Raw genomic sequence first — 20275 nt, 5'->3', positions numbered from 1 at the left:
TCACTTAAATGTTTTCTTTTGGTGTACAGATAACTTTGTTTCATCGTTAATTTTTTTTAATCAATTGAACATTTTGTTTACATACGTAACTTTGTTTTGTTTAAAACTTATTTACAAATATTTTTTTTTGTTTCCAGGACTGAAATCTTACGGGAAAGTGGTGTATGTTTTTTCACTGTTGCCAATATTTGGCATGTTAATACTCTGCACAAAAATACTTGGACTAACTCCTGTCAGTCCTTTGCATCAAATTTTTCCGGAGACGGAATGGTCAGAATTCTTTCTCAACACAAAGGTAAATAATATGTTGACTAACTCTGTTATGTTGTTCACCTGTTCTGCACTGAGATATAGTTGTTAACTAATACAAGTGCACATAATTTTTAACTAGGACATGCTCTGTGAATTGTTAGTTACACATGTAAAATATGGGTGGGATAAAAATTTTCTGTAAGGAAATTTTTTTTTGGAAAAATATCCAACCATAATATTCTAGAAATTTTATTCTTTTTTCCATTACCAAACCTATATTTACATAATTTAAGATAGGTTGATATACTTTTATTAATAATTTATTTTATGGAGATTGGTAGTTACTGTTTAAAATCAGTTGGTGGAGGCTAGCACAGGTCGTGACATTACATTACAGCAAAAAAACTTTAAAAAGTTTAATAAGTAGGTATAGAACTGTAGAGTACGTCCATGTATTTAGTAACGGGGAATTGAAGAAACGGTTAACGAAAGTAGTGATCCATTAGGCTGTAAAGAAAGACGGAAAGGAGCTTATTTAATTTGATTTTGTTTTCTTTTATGAAGCTAATAACAATTATTTGTGTTTTCCTGTGAAAGTATAATTGAGATAGTTTTCCAGATTTCACTGGAAAAACTTGGTTCAGTGAATTGACCGGGAACATTGTCCCTGAAAAGTGGCTCGTGGTGTCCTTGCAGAGCTGGGTGGCGGCGACGACGGAGGCCTTCCTGACCTGGGGGCTGCTGGGGGCGTCACTGATGCAGATATCGTCCCACAACCGGAACAAGCACCTGCTGAACCGCGACACGAGCCTCGTGGTGGTTCTGACCCTGACCGTGCTCTTGCTGTCTGCCTTCCTGGCCAACACCTGCGTGCAGCTGCTCAAGGCCGGCGGCTACGTCTACACGCCCAGCTCCTTCGGTGAGCCTTCCCCGGGGTGTCCTAGCGGAGTCTGTTTCAAACTGTGCTTTCAAGAATGCGACGATGGCTGAAATGCGTGTTTTCAGAATAATTTTTAAGGCATAAAACATCTGGTAGAGAGTTTGTTGAAATGGCTCAATGGACTTGTATTACACGTTTATCTTCATTTCTCTGCCATATAATCTCATAGTTGTCCTATGAAAGACATAAACATTGCACACCAGTTGAGGCCTTGCTCTTGGAGACTTGAAAATTATACCGCACTAGAAACAACAGCGAGAGTTGCACTTATCTTCCCACCTTTCCAACTCAAATGCACCCTTTACTAGGTGGGCCCCTTAGCAGCACCTATTCCATTCGTATTACTTACCTCTGGTTTTTTTTTTTAAATGTACTTTTGATGTTATCTCATTTGCAATTCAACCGAACTACGTACATATATATTTTAAAAAAATTCAATCACTTTTTCATGAAACTAAACTTATCTGAACAAACACTTTATCTCGAACAGTGACAATCAAATTAAAAAAATGTCTCTGAAAACACAATATGTTCAACTGCGGATACTGGAACACTATAATTAACTATCAGTATAACACTTAAAACTACCACTACACCCTACAATACATTTACACGTTTTTTTCAGATACAGTTATATTATTGAGGGGAGGGGGGAACCTTGACACCCAGAGGAAACCTTCAATCGATTCCCTGCAATTAACATAATTTTTTAATTAAAAAAAATAAATTCACAAAAAATCTACAGAAATGATTCCAAACTGAATTATAAAATGCATTGCCTATGCCGAAATTTGTCTTTTGCATTTATTTCACCTTCATAATTTGAGCTCATTCTGTCATTCTGAACACTTTTCTCACATTTTGGGCATATTAGAATGAAAGGTACAGTAATCATGAGGTAAATACATTTATTCTGTCCATAGAAATGAAATAGGGAGCATTGATCTAAGTGAGTCACTGCATGAAATGATGCGGGAAAAGGATTTTTTTTTTTTTTCCATGTTACCAAAATATAGCAACACACTCAACTTGCACACCAAAAGCTGCTTTAAAACTTATTTCATCTTAAATTCACATTTTATTGCAAGAAAAGATATCTACAACATCCAACATCAATGAAACTTGTTATACAAATCAAGGAAACAACTTAATTTTGTCAAACTTGGGCTCGGAATTAGGTAACCACCACCTGTATCATAGAAAATAATGTTTTCTTACAAAAATGTTTCCATATTACCAAAATTGCTGAAAACACCTGCGTGCTTAAAAAGTAAGGACACCTGGACACCTTTGTCATGACTTCTGAGATGGTGCCTTCCCACTGCAGCAGGAGTCAGCCTCTGGAGTCGGGCAAGCGAAGCGTTGCTGACTTCCGGAAGAGGAACGAAAATAGACCTATTTTGTTGCTAACCCATTTGCATCTACAAGCGTACTAGTACTCAGCTGCTTTTCTGGCCGATAACACCATAGGCGTACTGGTACGCAAAATGGCTAATCTGCTCGAAAAACTTGAAAAAAATCCCTTTAGAATGAAAATAACCCCTCAGAGTAGCTAATATTGTTATAAAACAAAGGTATATTATAGTGAAACTTAAACTATTTTTAAAATTTTATTTAAAGAATAAAAATATAATGAAAATAGAAAATAATATTAATAATAGTAATATATAAAAAAGTATATGGATTCCATGGTATGTCTAACATTAAAGTGAGCGGATGCAAATGGGTTAAACATGAGCATGTGTGTTTGGGGATGTTGATGGAAGAATGCTGTCCCGTCATGGCCCACACTACGTGTCGGTGCGACGTGTGCGCAGAGCTGATGGCGAGCTACGGGTTCCTGCGGCCGGCGCACAGTGCCGTGCCCACTCACTACTCGTCCACGCCGGTGCGCTTCATGCAGCAGAGCCAGCTGGTGGTGGGCACGAGGATCGTGCAGCCCGCCTCCGACACGGCCCAGCAGAGCGGCTACCAGGTGCTGCGCCTGGCCACGGAGCTGGTGCCGGCCGCCCTCGCGCTGCTCGGCACGGACCAGGTCTCCCCCTTCTGGGCCGTGCTCTTCTACTTCACCCTCATCCTGTTCGGCATCGCCCAGCAGGTCGGTCGCTGGATCGCTCGACTCTCTCACCTAGGCGTTGTTTGATTCTTGGTGCAGTGGGGTCGAACCTGGCTTTGTCGCGTTGCAGTGAGCTGGTTGGTTTCCCTGCGCCCATTCATTCCACCAGTTCATACTGGTCTCGTCACCCCATGTCATCTTTGAGACCTCGATCTGATGATACTCAAGCCCTAATATTCGTTCATTAATCCATTTACTCATTCATCTCACCAACAGTCTGATGTAAATTGGATCAGGCAGCAATGTTCACATGAGAATTGAAGATGCAGCTTAATTTTCATGGAATGCTTGCTTCGTTTACCTTTGGAAGCAAGCTTGATTGGTCGAGCGTTGGTTGGTAATTTCCTTTGTAGAAGCAGCATTTGCGCGACTAGATTCTATATTTCAATCTAGGTGTAGTTGGTAGTACAAACATTGCTAGTTTTATGTACACCTTCCCCTCTATGCAACACTGTTCAAATAGTGCTGTTTTGAAGTAACAATGCCGATAAATTACGGCTTGATTTGAAATAGCGCGGTCATGTATTTGAAGTTGCGTTGTTTTCTTTTACGTGAATTTTTATTTCCTTGCCCGCACAATGGCAAAAGCACTTATGTAGCATTAAATGCGCTGCAACAAATTAATGTGTTGAATCAACAAGCAATATTTTGCTTTGTCTTAATAGCTATTCACTTACTTTAGTGCTATTTATCACCGACAATGCCCGTGTGTTCAGTGTTCTTCCAACGTTTATTTTACACCATCCCACATGTCTGCAAGAGCTCTGGAGCTTGAAGCTAGAAGCTTTCAGGGCTAGTTTACCTCGTGCCTTCTAGAATGCGCTAGTGCAAATGCGCTAGTGACATGTTATAGCATACAAACATTTAGTAAACACTTGGGATTTTTCTAATAAAAGAAAATGTTTAGTTTATGTATTTTTAAGTTCTTATCTATATTAATAGCATTATTATTTTGTAACTCAGAAAAATTGTTAGCACGTACTTAGGAGTGCTATGTCCAAAGCTCTATTATGTAAATAATTTAATTTTAGTTGTTTAGTCTCAAATTGTTATTCAACATTTATTTTTATGTATTTAGACATAGGTATATTAGTACTGTAAATTAATTTTAACGAAACAGTGTCTTTTTTAAAATGGTCAGCAGGCACACTTACTCTGTCATATTATTTTGATTAACATCCACTCTTGTGGGAATAACGTGCTGGATTGGCTAGAACAAAATTAATGGTTTTAGTAATTATACCTATTCTGGACACTCACATAAGGTAGGTTTCCATTCCAGTGTTACATGAGCGTACAATGGATATCTTGGTTTGAATTATCGACTTTTGGAAGTTAAGTAAGATTTAGAGATGGGCCAATCAAATCCTCAAACACTATCAAATCCTTAGTATTCAAAGGATTCAATATTCGAAATGAAGAAATTAGAGGAATTAACGTACATACATTAAAAATTCACATTGATTGTGATAAACTCAAAAGTTTACTGGATAAATTATTTTCCTTCATACCTATACTGTTACCATTCGCCAAGATAGTGTACTTTTAACATGTAATTAAATAAATAAAATTATAATTATATAGATTCTTGAAACTCAGTTTATGAAACAAACATTTCATAAGTTGAATGTTTTTTGTACATTATTTTATTTTTTACCCTTAAGACCTAGAATCGGATTTGAGGGGATATTCGAGATACTTTTTGTGATTTGAATTCAAATAATTTGGAATCAAACCCATCAATGGTCTTATTTTTTTACCATGAAAACTCTTTAAAGATGTTAAAATACTAAATGTTTATATCTTAGCAAATATTTGAATGTATGAAAGAAGAAAAATTCTTAAGTGGGTATTTTTCTTAAAATATAGTTTCTCTTGTGTTCAACTTGCACACCAAAGCTGCTTTAAAACATTTCATATTATATTCACATTTGATCGCAAGAAAAGATATCTACAATATCCAACATTAGTGAAACTAGTTGTACAAACCAAGGAAATACCTTAATTTTCTCAAACTTGGGCTGGAATTAACCACCACCTGTATCGTAGAAAATAATGTTTTCTTACAAAAATGTTTCCATGTTACCAAACTGCTGAAAGTATTAGTATTATGTTGTGTTAAACGCAACACAAGAGCGTGGTGTTAGAAGGCGTGCATTGCCCTCAGCTGTGCATCTGGCACTGCGTCATCACCGGGATCACCGCCATCAACGTGGAGACCCTGAAGGCCTGGGACACCACCATCACCTTCTTCAGCTGCGCCTGCGGCTTCGTGCTGGGCCTGCCCATGACCACCGAGGTGAGTGGGCTCTCGCTGGCGGCGTCCGGTGGCGTAGCCTCTCTTCTCATTCCGAGACGAGCTGCCGTGAGACAGCTGCTCGCTGTAGGCTGGGTGGCCAATACCAGGGGAGGAGATGGGGGAGGGATATATCATACCCCTCCCGCCCTCTAAATCCTAAGCAATCCTAAAAAAAATGTCAATTTTTCCCACCAACAAGAATTTGAAAGTAAACATCAGGCCAAGAGGTTCTGTCCTCTCCCCCTTCTCCCCCCTTCAACCACCCTCCTAAATGAAATTATGCGTAATCCCCTGGCCCGCACTTGCATTGAGCACCGGTGCACAAGTGATTTGCACATGTTTATAGTTGGATTAGCCATGCAGTAATTAGATTTTAATTTTTAATTCATAAGTTTTGCAACGTTGTTGTCATTGATGAAACATTTACTTTTTATACTCATACATGTCTGAATTTTTTCTACCTTTATTAGTTTCAGTGTTTGTTAATTTTCTAGTTATTCATTTTTAATTAAATTTATGAAATCATGAAGGTGGGGATCTCACCTGTAGTTTTTTTTTTCTCGTCATTGCTATTTGAGGACTATTTACGTAAATTTAAAACTATACTTTTTTTTTATTTGTTGTTTTGTCACATATATTTTCAGCAGATACATATTTACTAAGTGGGTTGTGAAAAGTCATGAAAGTGTTTGTGATTGGCATCACTTGCATTACTATTATATCTCATTCAGTAAATATATGTTGAAAATATTTGACAGAACAGCAGATGTAGGAGAGATATAATTTTAAATTTACAGTAAATGTCCTTAACTAATATAAATTATGAGAAAATGAAATATTGATAAATCAATACAACATCTAAGACCTCTCCTTAATGTGAAGTGCAACTGTGTTTAAAGTGTAAAATGTATTTATTTTGATGTGACAACATCTAATAAATCGATGAACGCCGGCTGCACGCATGAAAAAAGTGTCCCGTTACGCTGTGTCCCGTTGCGCTCATTGTACGCTTGTGCCGCATCTAGCTCTCTTCCACTCGACTGTTTATAAAGTGAAGTGAAAAGTTAAAGTGGTTTTCATTGCTTATTACAACAACAATTTCAGCAATAAAGGTTAATAATTATTCTTGCATTTTAAAAATATGATTACTGGTATAATTTCAAGTATTTGTTATTTTATTGTTAAAATAAAAATGATTCAATTTTATTCATAAAGTAGGTATGCAAACATTTCATCGATGTTTTGTTATGACGCGGTCACGTTAAACTGTCCGTAAACCGACTTTACAGACAACCACTGCTTTTGTAGTTTTTTATTTCGCATCCCAAATAAAACTTAGACAAGAGCCACGGCTAGCAAAAATTATTCCAAGATATTTATTATTAATAATTATTTGGTTCATGGAACCGCTTCTCGACAGCACACGTTAAATAAAATTCATGACACTTTCATTTACAGTAGTAGAAAAAGCAAAAGACCCGAAAAATTATCTTAACCGTTTAGAGGCAGTAAAAAAAACCTATTTGCCACACGACTAATTTCACACCAAATATATTTCTATTGGCACGAACTTCCAAAACTTAGAACCGGGGATTAAGCAAATCCGGAACCAATTTTTTTATAAGTGTTTAAAGTGTGTCTGTCAGTGGTGGTGCAGGTGGCGCAGTCGACAGGCATCAGCGCGGCGCCGTGTGCTTCCAGCTGGGCATCTTCGTGGTGTACTTCCTGGACCTGTGCGTGGGCAGCGCCTGGTGGGTGATGGTGCTGTACCTGCTGCAACTGGCGGCCGTGCTGGTGGTGAGGGGCCGGCCCTACAGCGGGGACGTGCTCGTCACGGCGCTGCTGCCCGGGGTCACCAGCTGCCTGGCCGTGTGGGCCTCGCCCATGCTCGTCTTCAACTGGAACGTGCTGCAGCCCATCGCCCTCATGGTGAGTCTGTCTCACAGACCTTACAGTAGCATCCAGGTGACTCACCAGAGTTGCAGGCAGGGCCGGCGCGTCCGTACAGGGCGCCAAGTAGCTGGGGGCGGCGCAGCACGACACATAACAGCTGATACAATATGTTTAATGATTATTGCAACTAGATGAAAATGGATTTTTGTAACAGTTTGGAATGTTTATATATTGACATAAGTAATTATTTAAAGTCCACGGTGACCCGTTATGATTTGTAATAAGTAAAAAAAGTAAATTTAAAAAAATAACACAAGCCTGCTTACATTTGATTGTTGACAAAATATTAGGCTTACGTGATGTACTGATGTGGTATTTTGAGGCAAGGAAAATTATTTTCGGGGTGTCCGGCTGGGTGGCGGAGGGGGGGGGGGGGGAGGCATTAAGGTTTTTCGCCTAGGGCGTCAATTTACCTTGCAGCTTGCACCGACCCTGGTTGCAGTCGCCATCATCAGGGAGCAGTTAGCAGGAAGTAGCTAACTGCTCCCCGACGATGGCGACTGCAACGTCGACCGAAACGTCGGTGGATCATTCGCCGAGGACGCGGCTACAACCCAGAAGCCGAGCTACTTCGAGTCAATGGCCGTGGAAAGCCTGCGAACATCATTAATAACCGTCCAGAGATGCAGTCAGTAATTTTCCTCTTGTTTTGGATTAAGTGTGCCAAAATTTTTGTCAAGAAGTGCCAAAATTTTTGTCAAGAAGTGCCAAAATTCTGCTTTAACGAATGTAAAGGGTGTTTGAATGTGGTATTTCGTTTTGCTCTTACTTTAAAAATCAAGTGTGCAAAATTTCATGCTCAGAATAAAACTCTAGATTTGTATAAAAAAAACAAAGCCACATACTGATTTTTTTATTTTTATTTATTGCTTGTTTGTCTGTGACAACCTACGGACAATATTTTGTAGTATATCGCGATATAGGCCTAATCAAAGTAACACTGAAAAGTGAGAATACAAAATATACCACAGTAAAGCACGTTATTTCACGAAATTAATTTGTATATTGACTATTTCAAAAACATTCTAAGCTCTGAAAGTTTTGTTCTCCTACATATAAAATTTAATGAACATCAATATTTTATCACATAGTTTATTAGGCAACGAATGAACAAAGTAAATTTTTTATAAAAAGTATTTCTATTACCCAATTATTCATGTGCCTTGTATTGTTAACACTCTCCATTCTAATATACTGATTCTAGATTAACTTCATTTTTTTAAAACACAAACCCTTGCTGAATCATCTTTTGTTTTTAGTAAACCTTATCCATACACGTAGGTAATTATGTTGTGCAAACTGTACATCGTCCCTACCCAGTTGTTCGCCCACTGTGACACGGAGACTCTAAGCCGGGGCAGGTCAAATGGCCCGCCGAGTGTGACAGCCTGGCGGTGGGTCGTGGCAAGTCCACACAGCGGCCAGGGCTAGCAGTGGAGTGTGAGCGCGTGTAGGGTATCGGGGAGCATTGAGCCCGAACCTTTCTGGTGCCTCGGACCGCCCCTGTCTGCTGTGCAAGTACTGTAGATAGGTAGCGTGGTGCCCAGGACCTCGTTAAATCCAGGAGGCACGCCATATTTATTATAACATTATTTTATTTAACAATTACTATTTGTTTAGTAATCAAAATTACAATTTTTTTGACGAAAAAAATTATTGTCTAATCTTTTGGTCAGTAACACATCATTAATTTTTAAAATTGAAACCAAAAAAAAATAATAATATTTGTTTAAAAATTAATTTGAGCTAAAAATTAATTTAAAAAAATGAATCCTCCCTCTACTTTTTATCCTTCACATGCAAAAAAAAAACCTAGCCCATCTGCAATATGCGTCATTGATGCAATTCGATAAATCACTGAATATTATCATATATAAGTGTATTGCCAAATGAAATTCAGCTGTCTGCAGTTAATGATAGGATCTATAGCCAAATTTTAGCTTCTTAAGTTTCCATTGATAACAAAAAAAACTCCATCTTTGCACTTTAGTAACCGTTACCACCCTTCCCCTTCCAATCCTCTCCTCGTGATAATTGCATAAATTTACTGTGTGGTGTTTTGATCCTGACCTTTCATGTTTATAATGTGATTTTTCTACGGTATACTTAAAAACTCATTACAAACTGAATCTAATGTTTTCCTTAGCAGTACACTCGGACCACTGTTTAATGTGGAACGTTAAAAGTAAATATTTTACGTAACACGGTTATGTAAACGTCTCAGGTGCGGGACCTCTAAAATGATAGTGAGCTATGAACATCTTTATGTGTTTTTTTTTTTCTGCGCTCATAACTGGGAGTTTTATTATTCAAATTTGCCAGATAAGTTTTTTTGTGTGTGCTAGGTGAAATTTTTATGAGAAATAAAAAAAAATATCAAGTAATTAAGATATCCTTTAAATAAGACATGATTTTTTCCTGTTTGTTAAATGTGTACTTATCCTTTTCAAGGCCGAATTTTAATGCAACGTTTTTGTGAAACATTGTTGTGAAACGTTTCTGACGCAAAAAGGACAGAGAATAGGTGCTTGGCCAAGGAAATATAAAGAGAGCACTCTGCTATAAATGTCCTGGGCTTGTTTTCATTATCCTCCTTGTGCGATGTTTCGTCCCCCGCCCAAAACAAAATAGAACCGAGAGATAGATGAACGAAAGAATAATAGAGAGAGTGTGTGTGTGTGCACGCACATGCACTTGTTTCAGAAAATAGATGAGGTATCCTATACAATCAGCTGTGAATGCTTTCAATTTCATATTTGACATCAGCGTGCTCGCGTTTTTCCTTGTTCCATTAGCACCATAGAGAGCATTGTTGAGACAGTCCCTACATTTCCGCATAGATAGCATTATCTGTTGTGAATTTCATATTTTGTTCAGAGATTTGGCATGTTCCAAATTGCAGAATTGTTTAAAGAAACAGTAACATGTACAGAACAGATATATTTGTCTATAATTTTTTTTCAATTTGATCCTTTAAATACTTTCCTTAAATCCTATTAATACTATAAGTTTTTTTTAGAAAATTATCGTCTTTTTTTTCTCTCTCTTTGCCGTTTTACTCCTTACGATATACTTGTGATTTGAGGTTTGAATTGGCAAAGAGGTTTCACTTCTTTCACGTGCACTGCCAATTACTTAGTGGGCTTTTAGAAATGACAGTATGTTGTTGTGTGCGATGATAAGTGTTTTTCCCCCGCAGGTGCTGTGCATCACGGTGTTCAAGAACGGCCAGTTAGGGGCCCTGTACGTGTGGAGGGACGCGGGCCATGACTACTGGCCCCCGTGGGCGCGTGAGGCCGGCAGCTTCATCCAGCTGCTGCCGTTGCTCGCCATGCCGCTGGTGGGAGTCGTCCAGGGCTTCCGCTACCTGTCGGACGGCCCGCCGGACATATTCGACGTGAGCCCCACTTGCCTTGCGCCAGGGCGATCCGGGCTCGATTCCTGGCAGGGTCGAATCCATACATTTTGCAAGCGGGAAACGTGGCAGATGTTGCCGTCCATGCCGTACCTAATCATTTATTTCCATCAATCTACCTATCATTTCATTACAAGACCTCTCAGAGACTCTAATAACCTTGGTGTCTACGAGACTTAAGCCCATTCATTCGTTTCGTTCGTTCATTTATTCTGTCATTCTACCATTCAGTCATAAATTTTGTGACTTGGGAAGCTTTAGTAGGACATTTCATACTTAACATGAAAGTTAATTTTTTGCATCTTAGTTGATAATGAGTCAATTTTTTTTAAATTTTCTTGTAATGCAAGTACAAAAAGGGTAAGGTTAGTCAAATTACTTATTTATCTTAAATTATTTTGAATACAATCTTAATCTTAAGGTGTTTCATACACACGGAAGGAGCGTGAGGCTGGATTATAGGCACAAGGGGTTTGAATCCAAGAGGAGAAGGGATGCATACCAAAAATAACTTTTCTTTTGTTTGTAAGCAAGTGTTGAGTGGATGGTATAATGGCCGTATCGTGAAGAGAAGTGCCGTACGTTGCCTGTGCTCCACCTGGAGTGTTCTCAAGTGTTCGCGGCGGTGTGGTCCGCAGCGGATCGCGTTGCTGTGCCGGCCCTCGCCTTCGAGCGCCGCCACCCAGGAGGAGATCCAGATCAGTGCGGCTGCTGCCCCCGTGACCTCCGCCCCCTCCGCCGGCCACGCGGTGACCTCCGTGGAGAGCACTGTTCCCGACGACCCCCCGCCCAAGTACACGCCTCCGCCGTCCTACAGCACCGCCACTGGGGCCAGGTAGCTACTGCCAAGTGTCAGCCGTGCCACGAAGCTTCAAGCTGGGAAGGGTGACTTGTTGTTTGCAAGGCTAAAATTTGTGATACTTAGTTGCAAAGAATGGTGAAAAATACCTCAATCACATGATCACATTTTGCAATCTTTTTCTAACTTTTTTATGAAACTTGTATCTTGTTTTTTTATGAGTTGGAGACATTTTACTTTTACCTTATTATGAGGTATGCAGATATTTTGCTTTAGACCTTGCACCTAACAAAAATTTTATTTTAATTACTGACTATTTAGCAAGGATGTTTTTATTTACTAAAGATATAACAGAAAATTAAGTCAACTATTAATGAAATCTTGTAAAAACAATGATATGTGTATACCTTTTTTCCAGCAATAACAATAAGTAATAATTAATTTACTAATAGATTTTGAAACAAATATTTTAATTTAATTTATACATTTTTTTACATAGTTTTTCTTTTTCAAAACTTGTGTTTGTAAAGTATTATATACATACATTTACACAACTAGTGAAAAGACTGTGTATGCAGCAGTGTTATATTCTCGTGGCTTAAGTTTATATTTTCATGCAAATGACAACAAATAAAAACTTAAAACAATAATACTTGATTCGGCTAGGGTGTAGTCCGTAGTACGGTGTTGGAGCTTGTTTTGAAGTTGTGATGTGTTGTTTGAAGCTGTGACGTGTTGTTTGAAGCTGTGGCGTGTTGTTTGAAGCTGTGGCGTGTTGTTTGAAGCTGTGGCGTGTTGTTTGAAGCTGTGATGTGTTGTTTGAAGCTGTGGCATGTTGTTTGAAGCTGTGACATGTTGTTCGAAGCTGTGGCGTGTTGTTTGAAGCTGTGACGTGTTGTTTGAAGCTGTGGCGTGTTGTTTGAAGCTGTGATGTGTTGTTTGAAGCTGTGGCGTGTTGTTTGAAGCTGTGGCGTGTTGTTTGAAGCTGTGGCATGTTGTTTGAAGCTGTGACATGTTGTTCGAAGCTGTGGCGTGTTGTTCGAAGCTGTGACGTGTTGTTTGAAGCTGTGGCATGTTGTTTGAAGCTGTGGCGTGTTGTTTGAAGCTGTGGCGTGTTGTTGAAGGATCGCGAAGATGCTGAGGCAGAGCATCAGGCGCAGCATGCGCCGGCTGGCCACGGCTCTCGGGGAGCACAGCGAGTCGCTGCGGCCCGCGCCGGCCGTCTCCCCGCCGGACTACGCTGCCGTGCTGGTCGAGATCAACCAGGCGCTGCAGGTGACTTCTTGGTTCTTCTCGAGTCCATGACCAGCCTCGAGCTGTGGAAGGTTTCGGGTGGGGTGGACTACCTCCCAGTCAAGTGGAGGGACCAATAATTTGAAGTAAATAATAATAAAAATAATGACCCCCTTAAAATACTATTTCAATGCATTTCTGGCATCTGGAAAAGGCAAAATTACTGCATGAGCGATACTTGTCTGTTTTTGTGGTATGGAGCACAGGGCAAGAAGCCAAGGGTAGAGAGAGACCTGGAAATAGAGATAGAGGAGGTGATAGGGGAGGTGGGTAGGCTAAAGGGGAGGAAGGCGGCTGGTCCCGATGGGATAGGGAACAGCCACCTCTAATTAGGGGGGAAGGAGGTTTGTAGATACTGGCATGTACTATACACACAGTCACTGAAGGAGGGACAGCTGCCAAGGCAGTGTAAGGAGGCAGTGGTGGTGCCTGTTTTCAAGGGAGGTGGATACCAGAAAACTGTAGGCCGGTTAGCCTAATGTCGAGTGCAGGTAAGGTGATGGAAAAACTGATAGTGAGGTATATGGTAGGAAAAATTGGAGAGCTGGAATGGGTGGATGAGAGGCAACACGGCTTTAGGAAACTGTGAGACGCAGATGGCTGGACTGCTGGAGGACTAGGGTAGAGGCAGTGGATGAGGGCAAACAGGTAGTTGCAAACTTTATTGATTTTGAGAAGGCGTTCGATGGGGTGCCACACAAGAAGGTGATGGAGAAGGTTGGTAGTCTGATCGACCATAGAGGACTTCCTGAGGGATAGGAAACTGCAGGTGAAGGTGGGAATGGAATGGTCAAAAGTGGCTGGTCAACGGATGTAGGTACACAGCCTGCATGCGCAGAACGGAGACCACAGCGATGCTGCTGCCTAATTTCAAAACGGTACATACTTAAAAGAACACGCCTCGTATTTTAAAGCAGCTGCACATCAATTTTTCCCAATGTTAGACTTTGGAGACCTGTGTTTATTTACCTGCACCTCATTTAGTGTTTAATCTTTAACAGCGTGCAAGTAAATGTGTGGAGTGAGGGATGCATTGGGTAAGACATTGAGTTTCTTTCTTAAGGACCTGGGTTCCAGTCTCTGTTTGGCCATTGTGACTTTGGTTCTCCATGGTTATCAGAGATCACTGTAGGCAAATGCTGTGATGGTTCCTTACATGGTTAGAGACAAGAGTTTATGGTTTTATTTTCAGGCCAATTTAAAAAAAAAAAAGATTCTGGTATTTATTTTATTTTTTATGAAATCTGTTTATTAAAAAAAGATAGCATTTTACTGAACAAATATGACACTTAAATGTTCCATGATAATAATTTCTCTGAAACAATGTAATTTTGACATTTGCAATAAGCATGTCTGACTATTCAGAACAAATAAATCTGTTAATAATTTTTGTGTTTGAAAAATGTATTAACATCAAAATATAAAAATGACTAACTAATAACAGTTTACAAGATTAATAATAAAATAAATTTTGAAATTTTTTTTTTTAATAATATATTTGTCATTAGTTTAGTTTTGATAGTAAATGCTGATTATTTACATGAATAGCCTTTTGGAACTTTGTGGTGTATTAACTTTGATTTCTGTGTTATACCTATGGTGTGGTAACATGTTTTTTAATTGTTTCAGTTTTATCCCAATTAACCTTATAATCTTGTCCCTAGCCATGGTTAATTCCTTTACCAACATTCATGGGTGGTCTGTTTCCTTGTGTGTTACGATCTCTAATGACCTCTGTCGACATGACATTAAGCCCAAATAAAATTAAAACATAAAAGTAAGTGGGAATAACGTTTGAGTTCTGTTTTACAGTGATTAGCAAAATTTAAACAATCATTCACTCTGGTTGTTGGACCTATACAGTAGAGTCCTGCCACTCAGGACTATATGGGACTGGACCCTGTTTGGATCACCGAAATTCCTGATCAAACGGACTTTGGTGTAAAATGCTAGTAATAAATGTTTTAGAATAGTAAAAGTTGTAAAACTATGAAAATTGATTTTTTTTTCTTCATAAATACAATTTTTCCTATAGCTTAATATTAGTTTAATGCTAGTGTATATGTAAACCTAAGTTTTTAACCTATTCACTAGAACTCGTGATAGGATAAAATTCCTAAAGCTGCTATAATTTTTTTATGTAGTTTAAAACACATCTTTGTGATTAAAATTCGAAATGTATTGATTGTACAGCACAAAAAAAAATTAACAGTACCTTTAAAATGCTGTCCTGATTTACTAGTATTTGGACGAGCAAGGTTGGGATCATTTGTATGCCGTGCAAGGGGGTTCCCCCCCCCCCTTTTCTTTTTTTGACCCAGCGCTCTTAGCCCTAACAGCCTTGCCGCCCCGGGGCCCCCACGGGCATGGATGCGGATCACGCCGCATTCGCAACCAGGAAGGGCGTTAGAGCTTCTGGCTGTACACAGGGGCTGAGGCTACCCGTCCAAGCATGTGTACCACCTTCGGCCCCCTACCCCACTCGGCTGACTGTAGCTTCGTGGCTGCCCCGACAGGACCGAGACGCGGCGAGGAGCGCCGATGGAGGGGGGGTAGGGGGAGCGGGCCGGGCGGACGAGCGCATGTCGACCATGTGCGCGGCCGATGTCGCCCACGTCCTCCGCAGCAGCATGAGGCGGCCGCCCCAGGGCTCGCCCCGTCCCCCCCGGGAGGACGCCAAGGTCGCATCCACCTCCGAGATGTGAGCGGCCGGCGAACCTCGGCAGGTTCTCTGAGAACGCAAATCCCTGATCTCAATCTTATGCAGCAAGGGTGATGTTGCCCCTCAGAGTTGACGAGAAGGAAAAAAAAAAGCCCGAAACAAGTGCTGTAACTTTTTTATATGTATTTGCCTCGCTGCAACATTTAAATCACCTGATTATGTAAACTTCCCAGGCATTCGCCCGTCGTTAACAAAAATTAATTGTAACGCATACTTTTCACCCTCTTATTGTGGCTGTATGTTCGGAAATTATATTTCATTTTATGCCACAGTTGTTTAATAAAAATGTCTTTAATATTTTTTTATAATTTTGTTAGTATGAATTGAAAATCATTCAAAATATAACTGTACTTATTCGTAAGAACAGGATTGTTGGGTTCTGTAAAATTTTGAATGCCATATTATCTTCCAGGTAAATTTGTATGGGCTTTGACTAACAAATTATTTGTGGGCATAAAAAAAATTAATGCTAGAATAAGCAATTTAAAATTATTCTATACAATAACTCCAAAGTTAGTCCATTTTTCTTAAAACTATTAATATGCACTATGCGGTGTAAAATTTTCATGGCATTTTATAAACAAGCACTGCATAAATATTATTACTCTCCATTGGACATTACTAATTTATCAGGCCAAGTTTGTTTCCTGTAAGATATGTACATATTTTAAATATTTTTTTTATTAACAGTTTAGTGAATATGCATATAGTTACAATCAAAAAAGCTAGGCGGTGTGTCTGGTTTGTTAGCATCTCAGGGATCTTGAAAATTTGAGGTTTTTTTTTACTATATTGTTTGGTCATCCTAACGTGCAATATGAATACATGTTCTGATATTCAAGAATTGTTAAACAAGATGATTGTGTGATTGTTCTGTGTATTTTGGTCCAATTTGGCCAAGTTCTATTGGCCAGTTTTAAGAGAGAATTTGTATGTTTTAATTAGCCTAGAGTAGTTTGATCAAGTTCCAATACAAAAACTTGCATGTAGTTACATTGGCATTGGATCTAACTTGCAATGTTAATTTCATTCTTAATTTATTTGAAATTGAGGAGCTTATGACATCACTGCATACAATAAGTTGGTTTTGTAATGGTAGTTATTGATATTATGATGTTTTCACAAGTGCCGTCCATTTTAGCGTGGTAGTATGCAGACTATGAAAGACAACTGTTGTACATATGTACCTCTTTATGAAGTATCATTCTCAAGTGCCCTTGTAATGTACAGAATTTTTTACTATTTACTATACATATTTCAGTAATAAATTATTGTATACTACATTGTATACTACATAATTATATACAGTAGATAGTAAGATAGGTGGCACCATGACAGAATTTATTTATATGGCATTGGCTTTTATCTGCCCCCACTTTGCATCATGAAAATAAACCTAGTCATCAAGACATGATTGACAGACGGTGTGCCTCTTGTAAATTATTGTGTGCTCTAAAGCTAAAGCGTAAATGTTATGGGATTGTTTAGCAAACATAAATTATGCAGACCATACCTAAGATGATATTTGAAAAACTAGAGCAATGAAAGCAACTGTAGTGTTTAAATTTTATGTACTTTTCAGACTAAATATTAAATATTAGCTGGAGTGCTTGATAGGATGTGTGGAAAGTCTCTTGTGTTACGTTGTTAAGGAAATATAAACAAAAATTCACGGAAAATCTTTCTCTCTTTGGTAAATGGTTTATTTGTGTTAACTTCCAAAGAGAGACATTGAATTTGACTGACAGTAATTATGGCAATTTATTGCCTCAATATATAGTTTCAAATTAGGATGATGACATTTTGCATGAGTACGCACTTTATTTTTATTCCTGTTGTGATTAACATAATTAGTTTGGAGAAATGCTTGTAGATTATTTTGGTGATGTACAATTTATTTTGTAGTTTTATACTCGTGAAATGTATTGCACTACAAGACAATTTGCTGCTGGAGTTACCATCAAACCTGACTGATTCTGTTTCTCTGTTATCCGTGGTTATACATAACAAGCTACGATGCATTTAGAGCTCGTTTCTTTTCACAGAATATCTCGACTGTTTTCCTTGTGAACATAACCAATAGGAAATACCTTATACTAGGCCTGTGCAAATCTTCGACTACGTGAATCAACCGAAGCTCTTTTCAATATTCTATTTGACTTTGCCAGGGAATTTGTTATTTGTTTGATTTGAAGTTTCAGTTGTGATGCAAAACTTTGCATCTGATACATTTGTTGCAAAGCTTTAAAACTTTGGAAGCTTAAAATGCACCCTTGAAATTTTGATTTTTTGTTGTGTTGTATAATGATTTGCTGCATAAAGTTTTTTTTTATTTAAAAAAATAAAAAGTTGTTTCTCCATTTGCTTTGTTGAATGCTAAATATGAATATTATGCAGAGTTATTTTATAATTTTTATTGAATGATGTTAGATATATGGCCTGATTGGTTAACAACTTAAATCAGTTCAAACATTACAAAAGCGAAACAATTATTTTTTTACTTCAATCTACATTTTATAAAGTAAGTGTAATATAGCTTCATGGAGAACAATGATTCAGCTTCGTGATTATTTTAAACATTCAAATTGATTATCTCTTCGCATCAAAAAACTAGTGTCCGCACAGGCCTCCCTATACAGTCCTTGTTTAGTTTGGCACATTCGGTAATCGTGCCCTGACTGAGCCACTCGCACTGAGATTTTAGGCATTTGTTTACCTGCTGTACATGTTTTTAGTTCGCTCAATGTTTATTATGACTCTCAGTTTTCATTTCAGTATATATTTTTCAACCTGTTATTACATTTGCACAATACTAGTATGTACAACTGTGTGGATTCAGTACCTATTAGATAATCACGAATAATTTGATATTCAAGTCAAAATTTGATAATCAGACATGACTATGGTCCCGTACTAGCCATATCAAAGGGCTTTTACTCCATGGACTTTTCTAAATGTCCAACTGATTATTTGAAATTTTTTGGATTAAAAATTTTTTATGTAAAAAACCTCACTAGAATGTAAGAAATGTCCAAGACCATGTCAAGATATGCGAGAGATGAAAAAAGCTGCTGAAAATTACTGTGCATAATAAACTGTACATATATATGCACTAGAATGTAACAATTGGTTTTAAATTGCTTCTAAGTATATTTAAAATTTGGTTTCATTCTTACACTCAGAAAAAATATTGTGTGATAGAAAAATGATTTTTTTGGACATTATGTTTTTTTGAATATGTATATTTAGATTTAAAAAAAAACATGTAAGTAGCATTCTTTACACAGGCTGAATATTGTTGCTATGTGGCCACTCAGAAATTAAATTTATATTAATTAATGAAATACTTAATTTGGCTATGAATACATGGTCTACTTTTATTGAATGCAGTTATTTTTATAAATTTGCATAAAAAAGTAAAATCACAGAGCATGTTTGTGTAATTGAAGCACTGCGAATTCATAATACTGTTTGAAGAAAAAAAACACTTAGACATTTAAGTATTTTGAATTATATCACTACTAATACCAGACCGAAAGTTTAAAAAATAGTTTTAGTTTACATTTTTGCTGCCAACATCTAGATGATTTAATATCAATCGTAGTTCAGGTTATTAGAGACCCGAATATTCCAGATTCAAATTATTTATGTAATATTGTAGATATGTTAACAAATTCAAACAAACGCACATTTATATTGGTACAGTGCTGATTATAATATGGAGTATTAGTGAATTTAAAAAAGAAGAAAAATTTGTTTGTTCAGTAATTTGCAGTTCAGATTATGTTAAAATATTAGTGATCCTGGAGATGTACATTGATGGAACCACAAAAGTTTGCTTTGTCAGAAGTTCCTGTATTATGCTTTGTAAATGAAACTAAGTTCTGCATGAAAAATTTGCCTGTACAAGAATATATTTAGGTATGTGCCTCAAGTTAGACATAGTGGCATACTGTATTGGATTACAGAAAATTTGCAATTTGTTTATCATAGATAAGCTTGACTGGTTAAGACTGAAATTTTTTTACAAAGTGACTAAGAGCAGTGTAAAAATTAAAAAAAAATGTTTTCATCAATTGTCCTGTTTGAACATGCCAAAGGATTATCTGTATAAATATTATTTTTTTTTTTAGTTTCTTGTTATTGTAAATTAATGTGATAGTTTTGGTGGAATGTGTGAATGGCTATAGCTGTGTTCAAATACAGTTTTTGCTGCTTTTTTTATAAACTCTAAATAAATTACATTTAATTATTTTTGTAGTTTTTATTTCAGGTAATAATGTGTGAACCAATAGATACATTTCTTGCTGCAATAATATTTATATCCATATTTTGTTTGTGTTGCAGCAAAGGCAACTAAGAAAAAGAAGAGCAGGTTTTTTTTTAGGTAACACTAACACTTGTAAGGAAAAAAAACTCAAATTACAGTTGCAGGGAGAGTGTTATACCCATTATTTGAGAAAACAATTTTGTGTGCTAAACATTG

The 20275-nt window shown here is 37.8% G+C and overlaps 1 protein-coding gene across 1 annotated transcript in view; it reads left to right on the top strand.

Moving 5' to 3' along the window:
* The window catches only part of LOC134542325 (sodium-dependent transporter bedraggled), a 152026-nt gene extending 131985 nt beyond the window's left edge, over positions 1–20041 (top strand). The window contains exons 10-18 of the mRNA XM_063386474.1: positions 138–295; positions 949–1171; positions 3010–3290; positions 5476–5607; positions 7309–7536; positions 10760–10957; positions 11614–11810; positions 12899–13049; positions 15584–20041. Coding sequence (XP_063242544.1) covers positions 138–295; positions 949–1171; positions 3010–3290; positions 5476–5607; positions 7309–7536; positions 10760–10957; positions 11614–11810; positions 12899–13049; positions 15584–15772 — 1757 coding nt within the window. The 3' untranslated portion in view covers positions 15773–20041. The remainder of the gene's footprint in view (positions 1–137; positions 296–948; positions 1172–3009; positions 3291–5475; positions 5608–7308; positions 7537–10759; positions 10958–11613; positions 11811–12898; positions 13050–15583) is intronic.
* The last annotated feature ends 234 nt before the right edge of the window (positions 20042–20275 follow it).

This window comes from Bacillus rossius (assembly GCF_032445375.1).
Source record: "Bacillus rossius redtenbacheri isolate Brsri chromosome 4 unlocalized genomic scaffold, Brsri_v3 Brsri_v3_scf4_2, whole genome shotgun sequence".
NCBI lineage: Eukaryota > Metazoa > Arthropoda > Insecta > Phasmatodea > Bacillidae > Bacillus > Bacillus rossius.
This window is presented reverse-complemented; position numbering and strand designations above follow the sequence as displayed.